Source organism: Lissotriton helveticus, chromosome 5_1 (assembly GCF_964261635.1).
Source record: "Lissotriton helveticus chromosome 5_1, aLisHel1.1, whole genome shotgun sequence".
In the NCBI taxonomy this organism is placed as follows: Eukaryota; Metazoa; Chordata; class Amphibia; order Caudata; family Salamandridae; genus Lissotriton; species Lissotriton helveticus.
Window position 1 is genome coordinate 1,992,786,666 of NC_136065.1, and position 23,885 is coordinate 1,992,810,550.

The following is a 23,885-nucleotide window of genomic DNA, read 5'->3' on the forward strand; positions in this document are numbered from 1 at the left end:
AAACGTTAGAAATGGCTAACTTCACCTCAACTGGGAATCAGTTGGATGACCCCCCCCAGAGGCGGAGAGCAATCGCCCGTTGCTGCCTTTACAGAAATCGTTCAGGTGCCAGAAAGTGTTGTTCTGTATCCTGGTTCCCACGCCGACAGAGTTCCGCACTACGCAAATGCCAATTATATGGGGCCAAGTGTGTGGGGAGGTCTTGTGGTGGGGTCGGTCAACACGTGGAAGCTAGAGTGGGTAATGGGCGCCGCCATTTTGTTTCACTGCCCGCATTATCTGTTTTTGTTGCTAAGTCGTTAAGCTGTATGCCCCAAATGTCTCTGTGCATCCATTGACCGCGCTCGCTTTCTGCAGCAGTTACCTTAGAGACGCACTATTCTGTACGTGTTTAAGGCTGCGGGACGTTTACCGGCGCTTAAAGCAGTGTTCTTGCAGTCCAGCCGCCGCCATTTTGTCAAGTCCCGTCCTCGGCTGCCTCTGATAACGGGGGGTATTTCTCTGTCAATTTCGAGTGCTTACACCGTCAGCTGTGCTCCGCTACATACCACGGCATTCCGACGCCCGATTCTGTTATCAGCGCCTGTCTATTTTCGTGGTGATAACATGCGGGATCTTGGTCTGTCCAGCGGAGCGGTCTGCTTAGTCAGCCATTCCGCAGTGCGCCCACTAGCACCCCCCATTGTGTATACCATTCTTAAACAAGCATCTGCAATGCAATAGTTCTCGCAATTGCAGGGTTTTGAGCTATTGACATTGTAAATGACAAAGCCTTTATTTGTGGTTAAAAAATATGCAATTATAAAAGTCATTATCAATTACAATACCAATAGGTCAAAGTTTCTAAACTGCAAGACCTAATGCATTGCAAATGCATGTTTATTTTTAATGCAACCTACATTAACACCATACCCAACTATAGCTTTAATTTAACCTTTGTTTTTTCAGGGTTTTTCTGAGCTTTTTAACCATAAAGTAAGCTATTATTATTATTATTATTATTATTATTAGACCTAATTTCAGGGGCAGCTTCACCACTAGGGCGGAGGAGCATCGCCCCACTGCTTTCTGGCAGTGCAAAAAGCAGAAACATAAAATGGTAAAACCACCATTTTATGTTTCTGCTTCTTGCACTGCGAGAAGGCAGAAGTGTTTGGTTGGGGGTGGGCGGGTCTGCTCTAGGGCACAGGAGGAGTGGCTTGCCCACTGCTGAGGGTGCTGACTGTTTGGTCGGCCCCAAGGCCAACTAAACCAGTCATACGCACTCTGCCCTTGCAGCCTACATGGAGAAAATGGCCCCCCCACAGGCGCCTGGCTGGTCGGGGTCCCGACCAATCAACACTGCCATTGCAGCGTTGTGATAGGTTTAAGGGAGCGGAGGGAGGCTTCATGCCTGCTTCCTGTTCCTGCCGCAGGCAGGATAGCAGGAGAGCAGGTCAGGAGAGACGACGCGGGACCCAAGAAGGTACGTTTATGTTATTTTTAAATTAACCCCCCACCTGTCCGAACCCCCACGAGAACCCCCCCGCGAGTCATTGTGGCAGCAACTGCCTAACTTTAACGTCACATAGTTGCCAGTTTTTCTGCCAGCTTATGTGTGACAATTTAATGCCTTATCAGTGACAAATGGAGTGATAGTTTATTGATAGCAGAATTAAGCAGCTATATTCATAAATTGATAAATGGCCTAAGTAATGCTGCAGTGTGCCAAAGTGCTTAAGCTGGGTCTCTCACCTCATTCACTTTTCCAGGAGCAGCTGGTATAATTGGCGTGAGGGGAGTTGCCTTACCCCTTATGTGGGTAGAGGCAGGGGCATAAGGGACATGCCAGTCAGATTCTCAACAAACAGCTAAATCGTGATGAAAAACAGCATTCCAGCTGTAGTTGAAAATTAGGGCTTATTTACGCATGTGCCAGGCCGGGCGTATGGTGTGGCTCACCCTTGACGCAGAAGCCAGCATTATGATGTCAGGCATTTTTTTGCTTGACCTCATATTTTTGTTGTAGGGCGTTTACTGATGAGGCCCAAGGCGTGGTTAGCATCACAGAGTTGTATACAAACGGAGGGAGAGGCGATCAGTATGATCTACAGGGCATGAGTACCACTCAACGTGAGTGGAGGGTCGAGCCACAGTAAGTGCCCTGCAGGAGTACGCAATGCAACAAAGAGAACTGGGCTGTTCCTCGGGAGGGGCGGGGGGGGAAATGTGCAGGTCACAAGGGTATGTTGATGGAGTGGAGGTTTTGTGAGAACCTACCGGGGGGTATCCATTTTGTTGGATATACTGGCCTCACACACCTTTGCAGGTGTCATGCTTCATCATAGGCAATGCTCCTCGTTGGGTAGGCGGTGCAATCCCCAACGGGCAACACCTCAAAGAGGGGCTCTTTGACGGAGATCGTTTAATCCAACTGCCTGTAGGTGAAGTGCGGGTGAGGGGCCAGGGTGTTGTAGACGGAATTGTGAGTTAAAATGAAGCACAGGGTACCAGAAACAACTTTATTCAGGTGGTCCTTTGCGTCAATTAAAATCAACAGCTAGTCTGGACTCTCTAGAAAGTGATGTTTCCTAGCATGAGGCTAGACTAGGCGGTGTAGAAGGTGGTCGACATGTTTCACGCTACGTACATTGACACGCGATTCATCAGGACCTATCAAAGAATTAAATCAGTCTACAATAATAATCTACATAAGTATCATTTTACCGTTACAGGTTATTGAATGGAGTACCTGTGTTACAGTGATCCTACCTAGAACGGGAGACAAGGAAGTAGATCAAAAGTAGGTACGGTACATGAAGCACACTCAACGAGACCTGGTGCACAATTCGTGACATACTAGTGTGGGGTTTGCTAGCATGTATTAAGAACAAGTGAGTGTTCCCTACTGCGAGCATAGTGAGGTGGCATGCTCTTGTGGAGATACACGGTTAAAAATAAGTGAACTAAAGAAAAATTATATATATGTACAGATTGTAGCAGCATTCTGGTCGGTTTTAAGGCTGACCATGACTCACCTAAAGGTTAGGTTTTATGTGTAACAACAATCCCCGGCGGGTCGTACATCGGGAGTGGAGCCTCTGTAGTTAAGGCTGGACAGGGGAAAAAGGGCGGGGGGGAGAGAAAACAGTATGCATAGTCTCATACATGGTATAGTTGTCCCTCCTTTGAGGTGTGTCCCTGGTTACTGAGGTGTTGTGTGTCTGTTGTAACCAGTAGAAAAATGGGGGGGGGGGTAAAGTTCTCAGAAGTCTATGTACAGTAGACCAGACACCATAGTTCCTTTAGTTAAATAATGTATATGGACCTCTTGTAGTGCGGGCTCATGGTTTGTAGGGGATGTTGTAGCCTGCACCTCAGGTTTCTCGTGCAGTACCCCAAATTGGCAGTACCTTATAAATACAAGAATGTATTACCGGTTCTGGTAAGGTGCCTTTAAACAGTATTAAACGTGTAGTGTGGGGAACCCGTGTCTGGGTTGTATCGACTCAAAAACTATGGTTAATGTGTCTGTTACAGGAGCGTGTCATGCTCGGTTATGCTCGGTAAGAACCTGGTTGGTAGACCAATGTGTGTGCACCCAGCGTCCCTTGGGGTTAACTATACCAATGAAAAAATAAATACACCATCGTCAAGCAATAATCTTTCTTGCTTTGCAGAGGTAACTGAGGATCAAATCCAGGATATTGTCAAAACAATCAAATCTGGATCGGCCCTGGATCCCTGTCCTCTGAATACCCTTCGTCTGCTAATGGACACTATGATCCCAGTCATCACCCAAATATGTAATCTAATGTTTCGTACAGGTATCTTCCCTAACCATCTAAAAAAGACCTTACTAAAACCTCTCCTGAAGAAACCTGGCTTAGATAAAACTGAATTGAAAAAATTATAGGCCTATAGCGAACCTACCCTTTTTTGCCAAGATAGTTGAGAAAGCCATGAATGTCCAACTTGCGGAATACATTGAGCAATACCATCTGCTCGACGAAACACAATTTGGATTCCGCAAGTTTCATGGAACAGAAACAGCGCTCATTAAAGCGGCGGATGATATTCGACTAATCAGAGACCAGGGTGGCACCGCACTACTGGTCCTCCTAAACTTGTCGGCCGCTTTCGACACGGTTGACCATAAGATCTTAGTCAACCATGTCGAAAAAATGGGCGTGCAAGGCCTAGCAAAAAATCTATTGGCATCTTTTCTGGCAGAGAGATCTCAGGCCGTCACACTGGGCCAGTTTACATCTGCAGAGTTATCACTGCCATGTGGGGTACCTCAAGGTTCATCCCTTAGTCCGACTCTATTCAATATATATGTGTCGGACCTCGCAAAAACCATCAAAGCGCATGGGATGAACCTTACCTCATATGCAGATGATACACAACTGATACTGGCTGTTAGAAACGATGGGGAAACAGTGGCGGAGAATTTCAAAACAGGCATGCTGGCCATTGGACAATGGATGTCTGCAAACTGTTTGAAATTAAACTCCGAGAAAACTGAGGTGGTCACTTTTGGCCATCTCAGTCCCAGCTGGTCCTCAATTTGGTGGCCATCCTCTTTTGGAGCTGTGCCCAAACCGGCCACGAAGGTGAGAAATTTGGGTGTCATCTTCGATGACAATCTAAACTTCATGGCACATGCCAATCAAATGGCCTCCACAGCCTTCTATAAATTACGACTGGTTAGGAAGATTCTTCCTTTTCTCCCCAAAAATGTTGGCAAAACACTGGTCAGCGCCCTTGTCCTATCAGCACTGGATTACTGCAACGGCTTGCTTGCAAATGCTCAAGTCAGGATTATCAAGAAAATGCAGACAATCCAGAATGCAGCAGCTAGACTTCTTCTCAACATCCCTAAATTCAAACCAATAGCTGAGACCTTAAGAAATCTTCATTGGCTCCCTGTCAGGAACAGAATTAAATTTAAAACACTGTGCATCGTCTACAAGTCATTACATCAGCAAACGCCTCAATTTTTGTGTGACCATCTCACCCCATACATTCCTACTCGGACACTACGATCAGCAAGACAGAACGATTTGGTAGTGCCACGGACTAGGCTGGTCAACTGGGGAGACAGACGTTTCCTAGTTGCCGCCCCAAAGCTATGGAACACACTCCCGCAAACCATAAGATCTAGCCCAAATCTCATGTCCTTCAGGAAGAAACTGAAGACATGGTTATTTGACCTCTGAAAATTGTAAGATCACACAGGAGAGTAATAAAAGTACAGCGCCGAGACGCCTGCGGGCAATTGTTCGCGCTTAATAAATGTTAAAAATAAATAAATAAATAAATTGCCCTACATTAGGTCTGTGAGTTCAGTTGGGGGCACAAAATTGCTCATCCGGGTAGATGGGGACACGGGTGACGTCTCGCGGCCCATAAGTGCCAGGGTACTTCTACATAACCCGGGGGAGCTCGCGTATCATACCTCGTGGTGGTGGTTTGCAGAATAATTGGGAGTTGCTCGACCACGGGTCAGGTCTACGGGAGGAATTGGCATGGTCCTTCATGGCGAGAACCCGCTATGTGAAAAGTGATTTACTTAAAGACAAAGATTGCCTATGGTTTGACTTAATAACTCCAAAATGAAAAGAGATGCCGGGTTTACTAGTCAGCTGTATGTGGAACGCGGGTGGTGTCTCGATGTAGTACCTATTGGGAGACCCTCCTGACACTTAAATGCGCTAGCGTGCCCTGAGGTCCTGTGTGTTGGGAAATGCTCCTGAAACTTGAGTGCGCTAGCATGCCAAACCTGTTACTGGGGGAAGGCAGAGTCGTACAGTGGATCGCCCAGCATTTCCGACAATATAGGTGAAACCTCGCTGCCCTAACTAGCGGTGAAACAATACATATAGTTGCCAGGTGCTAGCGCTTTATGCTTGAATCCTGCAATTGACACTTACTTCAACAGCCCCGTGTCCGTGTTGTAAGTCCTACCCCTCTCCGCCAGGATCGGGTAGATGGATAAAGGTGCAGCGGCCATTTCTTAAATGGTAACTAGGGCGAAGCCAGTAGGCACCCATTTCCGCTTCCCACAAAAAGGTCACATGACACTGGTGGTTATGTGAGCGGCCATCTTACAGTGGAGGTTCGAGAATGGCATACAAATGTGTTTATATTGAGAAACAGGTCATGGGGGTTGCGCTACTGCGGTGAGTTTATTGTCAGTGTACCCCATTGTGTAGCCCATAATGAATTCCCGTAATGATTGAGATACACCAGAATTAAAGGTGTTGCTAGATGGTTCCTCACTGTGGCAGCCGCACTTAGGTGGTGTAAAGACTGTGTTCATGGAAAGGCTACCCAGATCAAGGAATGGAAGCCATCTAGCTAAGGGGAACCATAGGTTCGTGCGGTGGTGTCCCGAGGGTTTCCTAGATGTGTCCCTGGTGGGGGGCCCACATGTGTGGGGGCTGTTAGAATAGATTGGGGGTTAGTCTATGTCTTTGATTCTTTGCATATGGTTGCGACCCAGGAATCGGATAGGTAACCTGTCCCCGAAAGGTTCCCCGACAGGTGCCCCCATGTTAAGCCCATGTGGTTTGGGGTGGCGTCGTCAAAGGGGGGGGGGCACGCGGGCTGGGGGGGCGGAAATGCTAAATTGTATGGGGCAACCCAATCTACAGAGTGCTCCAGGAGATGTCTTCGTTCAGCCCCCTTGTGTCTGTAGCCAAACGGTGTATCCATGTCTGTTCCTTGAAGAATAGGTTCTGTTTAGAAGTATTAGGGCTCGCTTCTAGTATAAGCCACTTCAGGGAGTCGGATGTGTGGTTGGTGTCGATGAAATGCCTACACATCTTAGACTGTTTACATCGGAAGTTACTCCGATGTTCTGAAATGCGGGTCTTGATGGGGTGTGTAGTCATCCCCACGTATTGGAGGCCACAGGGACATGAAAGTAAGTATACACAGTTGGATGTGTTGCAGTTGGTGTGTCCCCCGAGTTCTCACCTGATGAACTAGGTGAGTTGGACATTCTTGTGTATAGCGGTGAATGGGCAAGCGCTACATGTCCATATACATTATTTAACTAAAGGAACTATGGTGTCTGGTCTACTGTACATACACTTCTGAGAACTTTACCCCCCATTTTTCTACTGGTTACAACAGACACACAACACCTCAGTAACCAGGGACACAGCTCAAAGGAGGGACAACTATACCATGTATGAGACTTTGCATATTGTTTTCTCTCCCCCCTTTTTTCCCCTGTCCAGCCTTAACTACAGAGGCTCCACTCCCGATGTACGACCCACCGGGGATTGTTATTACACATAAAACCTAACCTTTAGGTGAGTCATGGTCAGCCTTAAAACCGACCAGAATGCTGCTACAATATGTACATATGTATAATTTTTCTTTAGTTCACTTATTTTTAACCGTGTATCTCCACAAGAGCATGCCACCTCACTATGCTCGCTGTGGTGAACACTCACTTGTTCTTAATACATGCTAGCAAACCCCACACTAGTATGTCACGAATTGTGCACCAGGTCACGTTGAGTGTGCTTCATGTACCGTACCTGCTTTTGATCTACTTCCTTGTCTCCCGTTCTAGGTAGGATCATTGTAACACAGGTACTCCATTCAATAACCCGTAACGGTAAAATGATACTTATGTAGATTATTATTGTAGACTGATTTAATTATTTGCTAGGTCCTGATGAATCGCGTGTCAATGTACATAGAGTGAAACATGTCGACCACCTTCTACACCTCCTAGTCTAGCCTCATGCTAGGAAACATCACTTTCTAGAGAGTCCAGACTAGCTGTTGATTTTAATTGACGCAAGGGATCACCTGAATAAAGTTGTTTCTGGTACCCCGTGCTTCATTTTAACTCATGATTCAGTCTACAACACCCTGGCCCCTCACCCGCACTTCACCTACAGGCAGTTGAATTAAAAGATAGCCGCCAAAGAGCCCCTCTTTAAGGTGTTGCCCGTTGGGGATTGCACCGCCTACCCAACGAGGAGCATTGCCTATGATGAAGCATGACACCTGCAAAGGTGTGTGAGGCCAGTATATCCAACAAAATGGATACCCCCGGTAGGTTCTCACAAAACCTCCACTCCATGAACACACCCTTGTGACCTGCACATTCCCCCCCCCCCCCTTCTCGAGGAACAGCCCAGTTCTCTTTGTTGCATAGCATCACAGAGTGACAGGCAGTTTGAAAAGGCCGGGCAAGGCAGGCCAGTGATCGAGAGGAGTGGGTGGCATACAGTGAAAGGGAGCAGGCTTCACCAAACTGATGGATTAGCTGCTAAGAGGGCAGGCTAGGGGAAGAGTTCTGCAGCCTTATCTTTGAGAACTCGGCACATGAGTTAAGCTGGACTGGTCAGAGTGCTTGAGACACTTGTGTATACTACCGTCCTCCCATCTGCATCTATATGTGCCCTTTATTTGTATTGGGACAGGGCCTAGAAACGGCATGCTTTTGCATCCGAAAGGAGCACCCGATCGCTTTACATCGCCAGCCCCGTCCCCAGTCTCTCTCTCTCCCAATAAACAGGCTGTGGGAAGCCATAGATATTCTGTTCTTTATTGCCTAGTGCTTCTGCTACCTGTCATTCTGACTCCCAGGCCCCGGTGACTTACTGGCTGAGCTCAGCCAGAGTGCAGAACTGGCACAGCAGCATCTTCGACTACATAGAGGTGCTTTGGATGTCAGGTGAGAAATCCCTTTATTATCCTGCGGCGCCATCCTGGCCACGGTTAGAAACTGAGTAGGACTAGACCCAACATACTATTGTCAAAAACACACTTTTTACTTAACAAGTGTATATGAAGTTTTGCAGTGTAACAGCCAGAGCTGCCGGCTTTGGAACTGAGGAGCCAGGTTCCAGGCTCTGTGATGGCTCAACACCTTCTGATTCTGGGCAAATCACATCTCCCCATGCCTAAAAACAAAACAAAATAAATGTGAGCTTGTGTAATGTAAATGGTACTCGTGTAAAGCGCTCCAATACCTTCGGGTCAAGTTTGCGCTATATAAAACTGCGGGGGAAAAAATATTCAAGCGCAGCTCCCATGTCTAAGGGCCTGATTTAGATCTCAGTGGACTCAGCAGTGCTGGATGTCCCAACCGCCGAAATATAAATCTCATTATACCGTATCGGATTTCAATTTCAGCAGACGAGTTATCCGTCACCATTGTGATAGAGTAACCCATCTGCAGAGATCTAAATCAGACCCTAGGACTCTCCGAGGTACTGCATTTCAATGTTAGATGTAAATATTTAGGCGACTAAACGAACATACTGAAATATAAACCAGCCTTGTGACACCTGCAGTACCTTATCAATCACAGGCTGCTTATCCAGAAGAGCTTTGTGTGTCTAGGCTTGGTGATTCATTAATCTATACAATCATGGGCTACAAGTCTCAGAATGCACTATGCACCACACTTGGAATTGCAATAGTTGTGGTTTTTATTTTTAATAACCTACGGCCAGTTGGTAACTTTGCCGCTAATTGTGGGTCTGCAAGCGGAACTTCTTCCCAGCCCTCCGAAGGTACTGAAACATACTAAACCTCTTTACAGTTCCCAAAATGAGGACTACATCAGAAGTCCCTCAGGGCTCCTCACTTCCCCCCTCCTATTCAACCTCTACCTCCTCCCACTGATTCGGGCCCTGAAAGAGAGGAAAGTCTTCAGTTTCTACTACGCTGATGACTTTCAACTAATATTTTCCATCAGCAACTCCCCCAACTCGGTCCGTGAATTCCAGTCCACCATTCTATTCATTAGCGGGTTCCGCCCACAAGCACCTTCTGTCAACTCCTTCCTTCAAACTAAAGTGCCAGGGTGGTGCTAGGTTTGCTGTCCTAGCTCTAAGACTTTGGAATTCCCTTCCCTCCGAAATCCAATCCTGCACCGACCTCCTCAGCTTCAGGAGGCTCCTCAAGACAATGCTGTTTAGACAAGCTTAATAATAACTACCTAGGGCCCCTGCACCTCTCAGAGTAGCGCCATGAAACCAATTTGGTGTACGTGTGCTTTACAATTTTTTTTAACATAACAGAAATGGAGTTACTCTGCTGCACAGCTTTCTTTGGTATAGCTGCCTGACCGTTGAAGAGGAGCGATAAGATCGTGATAATTCAGGAGTGACAAAATTTTAACAGATGAGTTACACATGAGAAGCCAACACACTTCAAAAAGGGGGGGGGGGCGAGAGTAAATTCTTACCCCAATCTCCCCTGAATGAACGGTATACACACAAAAAGGAGGTAGGAATGTAGATGAAGAAAATTAAACGTGCTGATAGTGAGATCTAAAACTAGCTTGGATATATTCACCTTTTAGGGCCCGATGTATTTAATTCCCGTTTACCAATACTTAAATACCGAATCATACCGATTCGGTATTTAAGAACTGGCAATCGGGATGTAGGTATATTTACCGAATCAATTACCGAATCGGTAAGATTCGGTAATTACCGATTCGGTAATTGCCATTGATTCCTATGGGCCTTGAGCCCCAAAGGAATCAATGTCAATTACCGAATCGGTAAATACCGATTCGGTAAAATTACCCAATTTACAAGGGGGACAGGGTGTCACTTTGACACCCTGTTGCACCCCTTATTCTGGCTTGTGTGCCATGAGACACACATACATGCCCTTAGGGTATGTCTGGTATAATTGTACATGCACAGATGTGCATGTACACTGGAATTCGTTATTTACCATGTAATTGTATTACATGGTAAATAACGAATCGGTAATGGCCTGTGGCACTGTTTTCAGTGCCACCTACATCTGTATTTACCGATTCGGTAAATTTACCGATTCGGTATTTTACAGAATCGGTAAATTTAACGAATTGGTAAATATACCGATTCTGTAAATTGAATGCAACCTACATGTCAATTCCCAAATACCGGTCGGTAACGGCCGAAATCGGCTGTTACCGACCGGTAATTGGCGACCTACATCGGGCCCCTAGTCTTTATTCTGGGATTATCCTGCCAGGATTAAATAGAAAAAAATGGTATGGTGGTGTTAGGGATTTTTAATATATACATGGGATCAAGGGTCTTGAAGAAAGCTGTATTGACCCGTTGAGGGCTAATCAACAGGCTGAAACATGTTGACTTGTATGAAGTGAGGAGGTGTGATGGGCTGCTAAAAATCCCTAACACCACCATCTCATTTTTTCTTTTTTAATTCTAACCGGATAATCAAGGAATAAAGCATGAAGGGCAGTTATATCAAAGCTAGTTTTAGATCTCACTCTCTGCACATTTCATTTTCTTGATCCCTTTACTGATTGTTTCTATGATTGTATTGTCTTCTCCTTCCCTTTGCTCCACCCCAGGTGTTGGTCTGCGCAGGGGTGTCAGATAGCAAGCCCAATGATGAAGCATGCCACAATATGTGGGTGAGGGCAGTTTTTCAACATAGGACACATGCCACTTAAACTTAATTAGTGTATATTCTACATTCCTACCTCCTTTTACTCACGAGATGGCCAGAGCAGAAGAGTGTGTTCGCATTTTTTTTGCATATCTCCCTGGATGTACGTAGCCGCCCAGATATGTAAAAGATGATGACCTCACTTCCCACACACTCTAGCCTCCTCTAACTGTTCAGTGACTCCCAGGGCCGGGAACCAAAACCGGCCCTGGCTAACTGTTTGCCAGGGACGGTTTCGGCCGATTTTGTTACAGGGGCCGATATTGCAGCTATGCTGCAAAAACGGCTGTGTAACAAAAACGGGCCCCCAAGGGCCCAAAACAGGCCCCCACCCTGGCGGCCCACCAGGAAAATGCCCGATATCTGATACGGCCAGTCCGGCCCTGGTGACTCCTTTTCCTTATGTCCATAGATAGATGTTCTTTGTCCCATAACCAAATCCCTCCAACTGCAGCCCCCAAAGTCTCCTACCACCTCCAGAGAGCAACTCCTCTTCCTGGACAGATGCTCCCTGCTCACATGTTACTGTGAGTGTGTCTGTGTCCCTTGGAACGTTAGACTTGCATTTTCCAGTAGATGGGCAATGGATTCTAGGTGTTTGGAAGTCCCTTGTGTGAAGTGTTTCATTGTATTTTCTCTCTCTAAACAAAATCAAGGAAGTCCTCTTAATGAATGGTTGTACTATTCAAGGGGTAGGGCAACCAGCAATGTAGAGAGAGGCATTTGCAGGGAGACTGGTGCTCTGAACAGTGGTGGCTCCTCCGTTAAGGTGGAAAATCAGGTTATCATTATATTTTTCCTTTGCCTTGCCAGTATGCCGATTCAAGGGCAGGCCACCCTGATTGACACTGGGAGGCTTGGAGGAGGAGTGGTACGCACTGCTACAGTGGGCATGTCTGTTTGGCTGCCCATTTTTTGGCTAGCCAAACAGACATGCGCACTTTGGTTTCTCCAACCCAACTGTATTTCACAGCCGGAAGGAGAAACAGCACAGACTCCCGATGCCTGAGCAAGCGTCAAACCAGCTGGCTCCGTACAATTCTTGTGCTAAGAATAGCATGAGAGCAGTGTCTGGACTGGATGAGGAATCTGTGATGCGTCCCAGTGACTGCTGGGAGCAGGAGAGCAGAGGAGTACCGAGGTGTGAAGCGGCCGGCAGCATCAGTAAGTCTTTTATTTATTTTTAAACCCCCTGTGCTTTCTACTCCCAGGCCCCCCTGCATCTCCTCACCCGCCTCACCCATTTCATTTGTATCAGCCGCCACTGGTGGTGTAGGGGGTGTTTTTCTGACAGGAAGCATCACACACACTAACTCTTTCCTAGCAGGGGTCATGTACAGAAGAGGGATGCCTGCTCTGTGCAGTGTGTTCTACACTGAGCATCAGCTTTATATAGAGCAATAATCACCCTCTGGTGCGGAGCTGTGAGCTCTGTACCCAACATAGAGATCTGCACTTAAATTATAGATCTGTACTCAGATTAGTCCTGAACCGAAAATAAAGAGCAGGAGCCTTATGCTGACCATAAATCTGGCATGATCTGGAAGTACTCTGCTAGGCATGGATGGAGCTTTGTAAGCAGCAAGGTGTCACATGAGGAAATGTGGTTTAACGGCCAGAGTTGCTGACTTAGGATCTGGGGAACCAGGTGCTAGTCCTGGCATCAGCCCACATCCTTTAATTCTTGGCAAATTCTTTAATCTCCCAATGCCCAAACATGAATCTGACCTTGTGTGATGTAATCTGATGCTCATATAAAGCACTCAATCTCCCTGGGCCAAATCTGCTGTATATTAAAATGCAACAAAAAATGTTTTTTGTGGCTCAGTTGTGTTGTGCGGTTTGGCTGGTGAAGTTCAACTAGCTCTATAAGGGCACACGAAGATACTGCATTTTGCAAGCCAAGTAAATTGGTAATATGACAGTGGTATATTTTGCCTTCTTTCAAATGATGAAACTTGTGCTGTAATATGCACCATTTGAACTCACTTTTTCAGAAAATTTTCTTCACATCATGTGTACTATAAAAGGTATATGAACCTATTTTTTAAAAGAGTTCTTGCCACCCCTGAACACTACTCTTTCACTTGGACTTGCTGGTTGTGCTTGCCTGCCCTTTCAACTTGAAGCTCAAGTTTTTGCCTCACCACTTTAAGAATCCACTAGCCAACACTGCACTTTTATACCACAATAGTACTAGAAACATATGCGGGGCCATAATAAAGAATAATCAGGCTATTTGGTTACTTTTGGAAATTCACAGAGACTCGTGGTTTTCCTTTTATGGCTGCAAATAGAAGAGTAAGTGATGGCATCTGTGAAAAGCAATAACACTCACCATTTAATAAACGTAAATATTAATGAGGTCCTTTGAACCCTGTGGGCGTTGCACGCCTGCCTCCCACATACCTTGTACTCTTGGGCAGCCTCCTCTACAGGAATGACGGTGTGAGACAGGTGTTCCCCGGACCGGTCACACACCTCACAGATTGGCTCCTGGTCATCCTTACAGAAGAGCTGCAGCCGCTGCTGGTGTTTCTGGCACACGCTCTCCTGCGGCTTCAGGGACGGGAGGTGAAGTTTTACCATTTCCACGAGGTTTCCGAGCTGCCTGTTAGGCCGAAAATGTATTTCTGGAAAGAAGGTCCTGCACTCGGGACAGGAGAAATTTGTGTCTATCCCCTGCCAACATTTTAATATGCAGGACTGGCAGAAGTTGTGCCCGCAGTCTATGATTACCGGATTTTTAAAATATTCCAAACAAATTGCACAAGTGGCTTCGTCCTCCAGCTTGACTGACCCAGCCGCCGCCATAGTGCAGTAATGGGCTGGGAAGGTTGAAAGTTCGGTTTCGTTTCTCCTTTGTCAGCTGGGCGTGGGCGTGCCTCTGTCTCTCGCTCCTCCCTCTCTGTGGAGCTGCCGCGCACACGCAGCGTGCCTTCCTAAGAGGGCGGCACCTTAGTGCCGCGGTCTACTCCAAAATTGAACTGCGCGCTTCTCCACCAACGTCAGGAGTCTAATACACTTTCGGTTTACGTAGCGTGGTGTTGGGACGGGACCAAGAGGTTGCGTGTGCTACCCGTAGGGGCCAACGACTCCAGTCGCCCGCCCGCATTAAGGGGATTTTTTATTTTCAATGCACGTAGGCCCAGTTACATCGACCTGAAATCATGTTTCAGTGGTGGGAGATCTGACATTTGAAGAGGCGAGTTTTCTTGCACCTCCAGCCTTAGTTGTGACTCGGGAGATTCTCCATAGCTGCCAAGGTTTCAGATTGCTAAGTGTGACATTTTCACAATTTCAGTGTAATTATGAGTGACATTTTAACGACTACGAGTGACTTTCTCACGGGAGCATTAAGCAATTTAGACATACAAATATCTGAAATTACACCCATTTGAGCAATGAGAAACTAAGAAGTCACTGAACTAAAGTGTACTAACGGCTGCAAACTGAGCAAGGCTGCATGACTGCAAAGTTTTCAGACTTTCACCATAGGACAGGGGGCGCAGGCAACTCAGACTGATTGAAGCATCAATTTTATTTATCAAGAGCATCCATAGCAAATTAGCTTAACTACTAAAACACAGATACCCTAGCAGCTTTCACCCACATTGGCCAACCTGAGTCCTCCTTACTGCCGGCAATCAATCAAGTCAGCATGCAGAGAATTAGTGTAGATTACAGGGCCTCTCTGTCCCACGTGGGACCCAGGCCACAACAGAAGGATGTGAGGCCCCAACATGAAAAACTCGTACCTCAGCTGTAATGTCTCTGAGCTGCAACAGTCAGGGCCGGACTGGTAACTTTGGGCACTGGGCAATCCCCCGGTAGGCTGGATGGGGTGGGGGCCGGTTTTGATGCTGGGGACGTTTTTCAGTCCATGACCGCGAGTGTCAGTTAAGTAGTCTGTCTGACTGTCTGTCCTCCGCATCGGGCGTTCCTTAGACTATCGCATTTCAGTGTGGTACTGCGCATTACCGCACTGAAATGCATTGCTGTGTAGTGTCTGACTCTCAGCCTGTGCCACTGAAGTGCTGCCTAACTGTTAAGTATGTATGGTAGCAGGCAGCACGCAACCCGTGACGTGCGAGTGCTGCTCAGCCTTGTGCTAATGCTGAAGCTGCTGGCGCCAGGCATGCCCACACTCGCACCTTAGTACAACATTGTATCATTCTTGAGATTTCCTGCAGCGTGGCGCCTGACGTCATTGAGGGCCCAGTCAGGTTGTGTCCATGCCAGCACTGTGGTGGATGTCACATCCTGCTGCTGAAGCGGGGAATTTAATTTGTTGTGGTCTTGTGGACAATGAAGGCTGCTTGGCTACTGGTTTTCGGGCAGCGCCGCAATTTCAATCAGCTTTTAAATACCCCCGGTGAATCGGTGGGAAGTCAGCGGCTGCCAGGACACTCTGTCACTGGAAGGCCCTGTTTGGGACTCTCCCTGGACAACCTGGACGAACGACTATCACTGGATGCAGGCCGGGTGGCAAACTCCAATTACCTCGCCCCTTGATTGCTCCCAGCCTGCAACCAGCTTTGCAGACTGAGGTTGAAAGTCCTGCAATTAATTATTGGATCACCACTGTCTTCCGGACTCTCACCTGCGGCCCAAGTAAGTACAGCGTGTATATATTAATACACAGTGGTCGAAGTGGGTGGGATCGGAAGGGCGCAGCGTGCCCTAGCCCCCTACTTCTTTTATTGAAAAGATTCCGTTCTCCAACTTTTTCTTTTCAAAACTGTGTCCCAGGAAGGCAGAAATAGCATCGGCATTCAGATAAGGCTGTGCTTGCTTTCGTGGACGTTCGGGTACGGGCATAGAAGGAAAATGACTCTGTCTCTTCTTTACTGCCCGGTGAAGACACAGACAATGTCCTTTTTTTCTGTGCTGGCAGCTTCCCTCCCTCTCTTCCTATTATTCCCTCTCTTTCTGTCTTGCTCCTCACTTAATGAAAACCGTGACTTGTAGAAACGGTTCTCAACCTCTCTTTCCTTCTTTCATTTGGTTGCTTCCCTGTGAAATGGATCCAAAAAAAAACACTTGCAGGAAATGCCCTTTTTCTGATATTTTTCTATTCCAACGTGCAGCCTCGGAATGGAGAGAAATAAAAGGTTTTACATTTGAAAAATAAATACTTCACTATATAAAGCACAACAGAGTGGTTGCACAGTGGGCAGATTGGTTTTATTCACATCCAAACACATCAGCCTCACTTTACAGACTTTGCAGTGAAGCGCTACTTTTGTTTTCTCTTCTTTCTTTGAACAGCATTGTTGTCCCCAGGTGGGGAAGTGTACTATTCCTGGATGTATTGCAATACCGGGTTGATGGGATTGGAAAACAAAATGTGTACCTGGCTCTGTGTTTATGGATGTGGTCTTTTTAAACCATACTGCTTACGTTTTGTACGGATATAAGAAATGGACATTGAAACGGTTCCCTTCAGGGCCCAGTAGTCAGTCATGTCCTTTATTTTTCAGGTAAACTCACTCACTGATTTCTAAATAGTGAGTGAGAGATCGTTAAGGTAACCATGTTGTTTCTGCTTACATTTCACATGCTTTACTTAATCTTGCATTCCCTATAAGTGTTTGCTTTTACTTTTTTTTTTAGGCAGCATATTACTCTTATCAAGTGCATAGTTTGAATTGAGCCACACTACGACCGTACCAACGCCCCCCACCACCACCCTCCGAGCTTGGACCCCGGTCAACACCGAAGACACCATCCGCACGATGAACTCCATCCACTCCGGATCACCAACCGACCACTGCCCTCACCACGTCTTCAACAAGGCCGACGCCGTCATCGCACCCCACCTCCGGGACATCATCAACACCTCCTTCGACACCGCCACCTTCCCAGAGAGCTGGAAGCACGCCGAACTCAGTGCCCTACTGAAGAAACCGTCAGCGGACCCACAGACCTCAAAAACTACCGCCCCATCTCGCTCCTTCCTTTTCCTGCCAAAGTCATCGAGAAGACCGGCAACAGACAGCTGGCCGCCTTCCTCGAGACAAATGGATCCCTCGACCACTCGCAGTCCGGCTTCCGGGCCAACCACAGCACCGAGACCGCCCTCATCGCAGCCACCGACGACATCCGAGCCCTGCTCGACAACGGGGAAACAGCGGCCCTCATCCTCCTGGACCTCTCTGCAGCGTTCGACACGTTCTGCCACCGCACCCTAGTACAACGCCTGAACAACGTCGGAATCCAAGAGAAGGCACTGGAGTGGATCATCTCCTTCCTCGCCGGAAGAAACCAGAGAGTCCGCCTCCCCCCGTTCAGATCTGAGGCCACCGAAGTCATCTGCGGCGTACCACAAGGATCATCACTCAGCCCCACCCTCTTCAACGTCTACATGAGCCCCCTCACAGCCATCGCACGCCAACACAACCTCAACATCATCTCCTACGCCGACGACACCCAGCTGATCCTCTCCCTCACCAACGACCCCACAACCGCCAGAACCAACCTACATGAAGGGATGAAGGACGTACCCGAGTGGATGAGGAACAGCCGCCTGAAACTGAACTCAGATAAGACGGAAGTCCTCATCCTAGGATCATCACCCTCCGCCTGGGACGACTCCTGGTGGCCCCTTGCCCTGGGCAACGCACCCAAACCAACGGACCACGCACGCAACCTGGGCTTCATCCTGGACTCCTCCCTCTCAATGACCAGACAAGTCAACGCCGTCTCCTCGTCATGCTTCAACATCCTATGCATGCTGCCAAGATCTTCCGGTGGATCCCCACCGAAACCAGGAAGACGGTCACCCAGGCCCTCGTCACCAGCCGACTGGACTACGGCAACTCCCTCTATGCCGGAACCACAGCCAAACTCCAGAAAAGACTCCAACGCATCCAGAACGCCTCAGCGCGACTCATCCTGGACATCCCCCGACACAGCCACATCGCCGGACACCTGAGAGACCTGCACTGGCTCCCCGTCAGCAAGAGAATCACGTTCCGACTCCTCACCCACGCACACAAAGCTCTCCACAACCAAGGCCCCAGATACCTCAACGACCGTCTGACCTTCTACACTCCCACCCGCCAGCTACGATCGACCAACCACGCCCTCGCCGCCGTTCCCCGCATCCGAAGAGCCACAACAGGAGGAAGATCCTTCTCCTACCTGGCTGCCAAGACGTGGAACTCCCTACCCATCCTCCTCCGCCTGACCCAAGACCACCTCTCCTTCAGGAAGCAACTCAAGATCTGGCTGTTCGAACAGTAGCGGACCCCCTTCCCCAAGCGCCTTGAGACCCTCCGGGTGAGTAGCGCGCTATACAAATGCTTTGATTGATTGATTGATTGATCCAAGTGTTTATAGCGGGCACAATTAGGTTGTAGCTGAAGGCAGTGCGAGTTTCCCTCAGTGGGACAGAATGGTGTTCAGTGGGGGAGGGGATGTGGCACTATGGCCAGAGCTGTCTAATTTGGAACTGGGGAACCGGGTTCAGCCTTCATGACCAGTCCACCAGACCACTCTACGGAGGGAGCATATTCCCATGCTAGACCTTAGAAGGCCTGATGTCTTAGCACAAGAAGTGTGTACCCTAGTGGTGTCCATTGTGGGTTAACCTTGAAGGCCGGTCCACCACAATCCATACTGAAGTTCATCTCCAGTCTTGCGGGCAGGCCTACGAAGCAGCACACCCAAGAGCAACAGTGATCCAGTCACTGTGACTCTGTCACTGAGGTCACATGGACCTTGAGCAGGTTATGGCGGTGCCAATGGTGTGACCGCACTAGGTACCTATTTTGGGTGGGTGCGTAGTGTTTGCAAGTATACTATTGTTTTAAAAAAACTTGCTGGCTCCTTCCTGGCCTCTAGCAATTTTCAGCAACAATAAAAATGCCATGATAACTTCAGGGATTAATGTTCTTCCTAGAGAGAGTTCAGAGTTTTGTCTAGTGGAAGGGTTGACTCCTGGAAAGGTAGCGCAGAGGGTTAATGTGCCTGCTGCAAAGAACATGTACCACGCAGATCACAAAGTGCACATATTGTTAACTAGGTTAGTAGGTTACTGCTTTTGTCAGAGATATCCTTTTGTTACTTGCAGTTTATAAGTTAAAATCCTAACATAGAACAGTGAGCTATTAAACGATACTGCCTTCTAGTATGGTTGTCATGTGGCTTCTACAGCTTGTAGTCCTTTGCCTTATGTAAAATTTCCTATGCAGTGATTTACACACATATAAATGATTGTCTCTGTGTAGTGTGTGTGATATAAAGTGCTCTGACACCGTACACTGGTAAGAGTGGTGCCGCTGTAAATCAAATTAAATGCATCTGTGAAAGAGTGTGGTTATGGAGTCTTGAGGGAGACTGTTAAAGGGTGGTAGTGAGGGAGTCCGAGGCGTAGGTGATCATTGGGGGCACCAACAAACATTGTTGCATAGGGAGCCACCAGCACTAAAGCTGGCCCTGCCATCGAGGCCAGTCTGCCTCATCCTTTGGTACCTCCACTGGCCTTGTTTCAGCAGTAGAAGCTGCAACTCGCCAAGGACCAGCAATGCAGGATTTGTACGCACACCAAACTAAGTTTGCAAACGGCACCGTCTCTCTGCTTCATGCACAAGCACTTTTAACATGTGCTACCTGCTCTGGAGCCACAGGAATTATGCAGCAATGGGGTACAAAATTATGCCACAGTGTTGACTAAATTATGCAACATAAAAAGGCTGCAGCGTAATGCAATATATTTTCTTATACTTCATTATTTAGACATTTTTACACATGTTAAGTCTCTGCAAAGATTCTGCCTCATTCGCATCAGTATAACATACAAATGCAGCAGTGAGAAAGGTAATCAGTCAACCTTTGCAAAGGACCGTCCATGCAGCAACTCAAGTCACGTTTTTTAGTAACTTTTTATCCGTTTGAGCTACAAAAATGATTAGTTAAAACTGTAAGATTATGCAGTGGCTGACGTATTATGTGGCAAGTATGGCAGAGCCATAATTATATTGAAAACATTTGCAAACTAGGATATTTTGCCATTCATGTTTGAATTGCTCTTGTGGAATAAGGGAGGAGAAGTGCTAATGAGAGAAACTGCATGGCTTGGAGACAAATGGCCTGTGATTCCACTTTTAAGCATATTTGGGACATTGTGTGATTGGAAATATATCCCACTTTGTGAATGTATTTAAATGCCAATAACTCCTATTAAACCTTAAATAATCAAGTGTATCCATTGGTTGAATTAAATAACACAATAAGCTGTAACTGGTTGGTGAAATGCCAAACAAATACTAAAAATTGGGATGTTTGGCACATTCTGGCCACACCTCTGACTCTGCCCACTGATCCAATCCTTGGGTTATCCCTGCCCTCGGAGTCTCCGCCCACAGTTCCCCTTCTTTTTTCCCCCCACTTCGACCACTGTTAATACACACATGCTGGCAGCGCGCGATCATGCAGCTGAGACGAATCCCGATGTCAGTTCCTCCCAGGTGACTGTCAGTTGCCAAGAACCTTCACCCCAGGTCTCACAGGGGCGAGGGGCAAGAAGGCACGCTGGAGAAAAGATGTTTTTTTCAAATGAGAAAAGATAACATTTATGCACTTCATTTAAAAATGTGGACACTTCTTAATCTTAAATGGGCATATTTTATACATTTCATTCAAATAAGCAAATGTAGTGCTACGAAAACAGTCATAGGCGCCTTTTTATAGTACATTCCTTACATGTAGAATTGTGTCTTAAGGCAGTCGCATGTTGCACGTGTTTGGAAAGGGAACGTTAGTGAATAGATACCCCAACAGTCAGAAGAGACGTGGAGTAAATTAAGGCAGTCATAAGTTATGCATGTTTTCATAAGTCAGCCCTAAGTGCTCAACAGTAATGCTAGCTCCAGGGTACTCAGGCCTCCATTGAATAGTGATTTGTTGGATGGTCCCTACCTCTCCCTTACTGTGTTCCTGTTATGACCATTCCAGAATGGTTCCCTGTTATGTGTGTCACAGCAATACAAATGCACGTGACCTGTACATTTGCATGCACATCACACTGAACGAGCTAGGGAAATTCTCATATAATATTATAGCTCCAGATACATCAGCTTGGTAAGGGGTTTCCTTGGAACCCCGCAGACCCTCTGCTGAGGTCAGAAAGATTGCATGGCCTTTACATTGGTATGAAATTAACAACCTTTTGCTGGCTCTGGCTCCCCTTCACTTCTGCTCTCTGCTCGCACTTGCAGCAGCGCTAAAGCGAAATGCCCCACATTTCTTCTACATGGCTGGAACCTTCAGCAGTTTTATTTCCCCCTCAGCTGCAGCTTAGTGGCAGTGGATGTGGCCTCTTTTGTGGTCTTAGGATTTATGACTGCTTGTCAATAAGCTCTTTGTATAAATACCCAAATCTAGCATCTCATCAGCAACATGAGCCTGACCACTAGCAGCACCCGTAGCAGGCATTGGAACCAGTGGCATGTTCCATGCCAAGGAGGTAGCCACAATGCCTGTACTCACATGTTGCATCTAGTCTGGACCTTTGAACTAGGTGGGAGCAAAATAGCAAAATGAAGAAAAGTTGTACACTGTTGTGAACATGTATGTTAAATTTGGGGAGATTTTGATCACTCGTAGTCTTTGAATGTCATTCATAATTACATTTAAATTATGGAAATGTCACACATGAGCAATCTGAAACTTTGGCAGCTATGGGTCTTCAGACAGACTACTGTACTACTCCGCGTCTCCTCGTTCGGCTCCGTGCGGGGAAAAAAAAAGCACAACTATCCGCATAAATAATGCTGCACAGACCGTGTCCTTTCAGGTGTTTTTAATCTTTTAATAATCAGAGGTGCAGCGCGCAGATGACTCTGCCGCCGTGTCTGCGCAGTTCACTCTTGGGGTGGGGCTGGTGTCTGGTGATCATGCGTATTGGGGCTCGCGCAATAAAAAGTGGCGTGACTGGTAAGGCAAGGTTGAGTAGGCATCCCAGAGGCCAGAGAGACGACCCATAATTTAAATATTTCTAATTCTAGCACCCCTGTCTGCTGCCCGCAGGTGAATCTAGTGTCCGTCCTGCCAGTTGTTTGCATGCAATCATCATGGCACTGTCTGGGCGGGCGTTGCGACTGGGCCAGGATTAAAAGCAAAAGGTATAGCCTTATAGACCCTGGCCCGGTTCTGCGCAGCACAGTGGATTTGTGAGCAGGGCGGAGGGAGGTGGTGACACTGGCACAGCCTCACTGAGGCACACCGTTGGTTAACCGCCGCCTGCACTCGCAGAAAAATTAAGTATGTTAACAATGCACACATAATCATGATGATGTATCAAGTGCACACACAGCATCAAGCACACACGGAAGCACCACTTTGCTGTGTAACAGTAATTTACAGCCACACACAACAAGCACACACAGAGCACTGCTGAAGCACACGCTGAAAGGCAACCTGGATAAAAACACACAATCTTAATCAGTGACACACGACCTCCATGTAAGGCACATAGTCTAAATTAAACACATACAGTCCCAGCAAAAGACACACTCAGCTAAACATACATGCACACACACACAGGCACACTCAGACGCTCACGCACAATCAAACACATACATGCTGGACCTATCAAACCAACACACACATTACATTTTACAAACACATACACAATCTTAATCATAAGCAATCAGACGATATTTCACAAGTTTCACTTGTGAACGCATACGCCCCCTCTGGATGCCTTCACACACAAGTTGGGATACTACTTCACATTTTCATGCTATTCAAAAACCACCCTGCTGCGTTGCCGGGATGCCCCTGTTGGGCAATGTTAGACTCGACCAGGAATGGCCCCTCTGTCAGCACCAGGTAGCATGCTTAGCAAGAAAAGGGTATATTCCAGAATAAAGAGAGGATTTGTAGTTAATAACGGCTACATTTCATGTGCATTATCTACAACTCAGCCAAGGAGAGCGCTTCCTCTTCAGGACAAGAGAGGTGCGTGTGTCTGGTATTAGGTTGTGTGATTGATTGCATGTGGGAGGGAGACTAGATGGGTGAGGCTTTTTCTTCAAAAAATAGGATTGCTTTTTTTCAGTATAGTTACATTTTTAGCATGTATTAGAGGTAGTGACATGTCCAAGGCTCCTCTGTTTCATAGTGTAATTCATGGATTCTGTCCTGTTTATTCTTCCTGAAAGAGTTATATGTGGTTGTTTGCAGAGAGGGCACAGCCAGACAAACACAGAGAGTGTTACTCCTGGCTTCAGTGCTTGGCTAAGTGTCGGGTCCAGATGTAAGTTGGTCTCTGGGGTCTCAGGTAAGTCTACTCTCTGGGGCAGTTTGACCCAAAGTATGAGTTTTGGATCAACTTTTCAAGCCCCGGCAAGAAGACCGTTGGCCCAAGGCGGGGTCAGTCTTAGAACCAATATTGTTTTGGTCACCCACATGTCCTTGCAATGCAGACAGCCAGAGTCAGT

The 23,885-nt window shown here is 47.1% G+C and overlaps 1 protein-coding gene across 3 annotated transcripts in view; it reads right to left on the reverse strand.

Moving 5' to 3' along the window:
- The window catches only part of LOC144753936 (E3 ubiquitin-protein ligase TRIM39-like), an 872,539-nt gene extending 858,240 nt beyond the window's left edge, over nucleotides 1–14,299 (reverse strand). For 2 of the 3 annotated variants that reach the window (XM_078641464.1, XM_078641463.1), the window contains exon 1: nucleotides 13,846–14,296. In XM_078641464.1, the coding sequence (XP_078497590.1) occupies nucleotides 13,846–14,250 (405 nt within the window). In that variant the 5' untranslated portion in view covers nucleotides 14,251–14,296. Of the gene's footprint in view, nucleotides 1–13,845 lie in introns of all 3 variants that reach the window. The other variant, XM_078641465.1, reaches the window with a different exon arrangement.
- Between the last annotated feature and the right edge of the window lie 9,586 nt (nucleotides 14,300–23,885).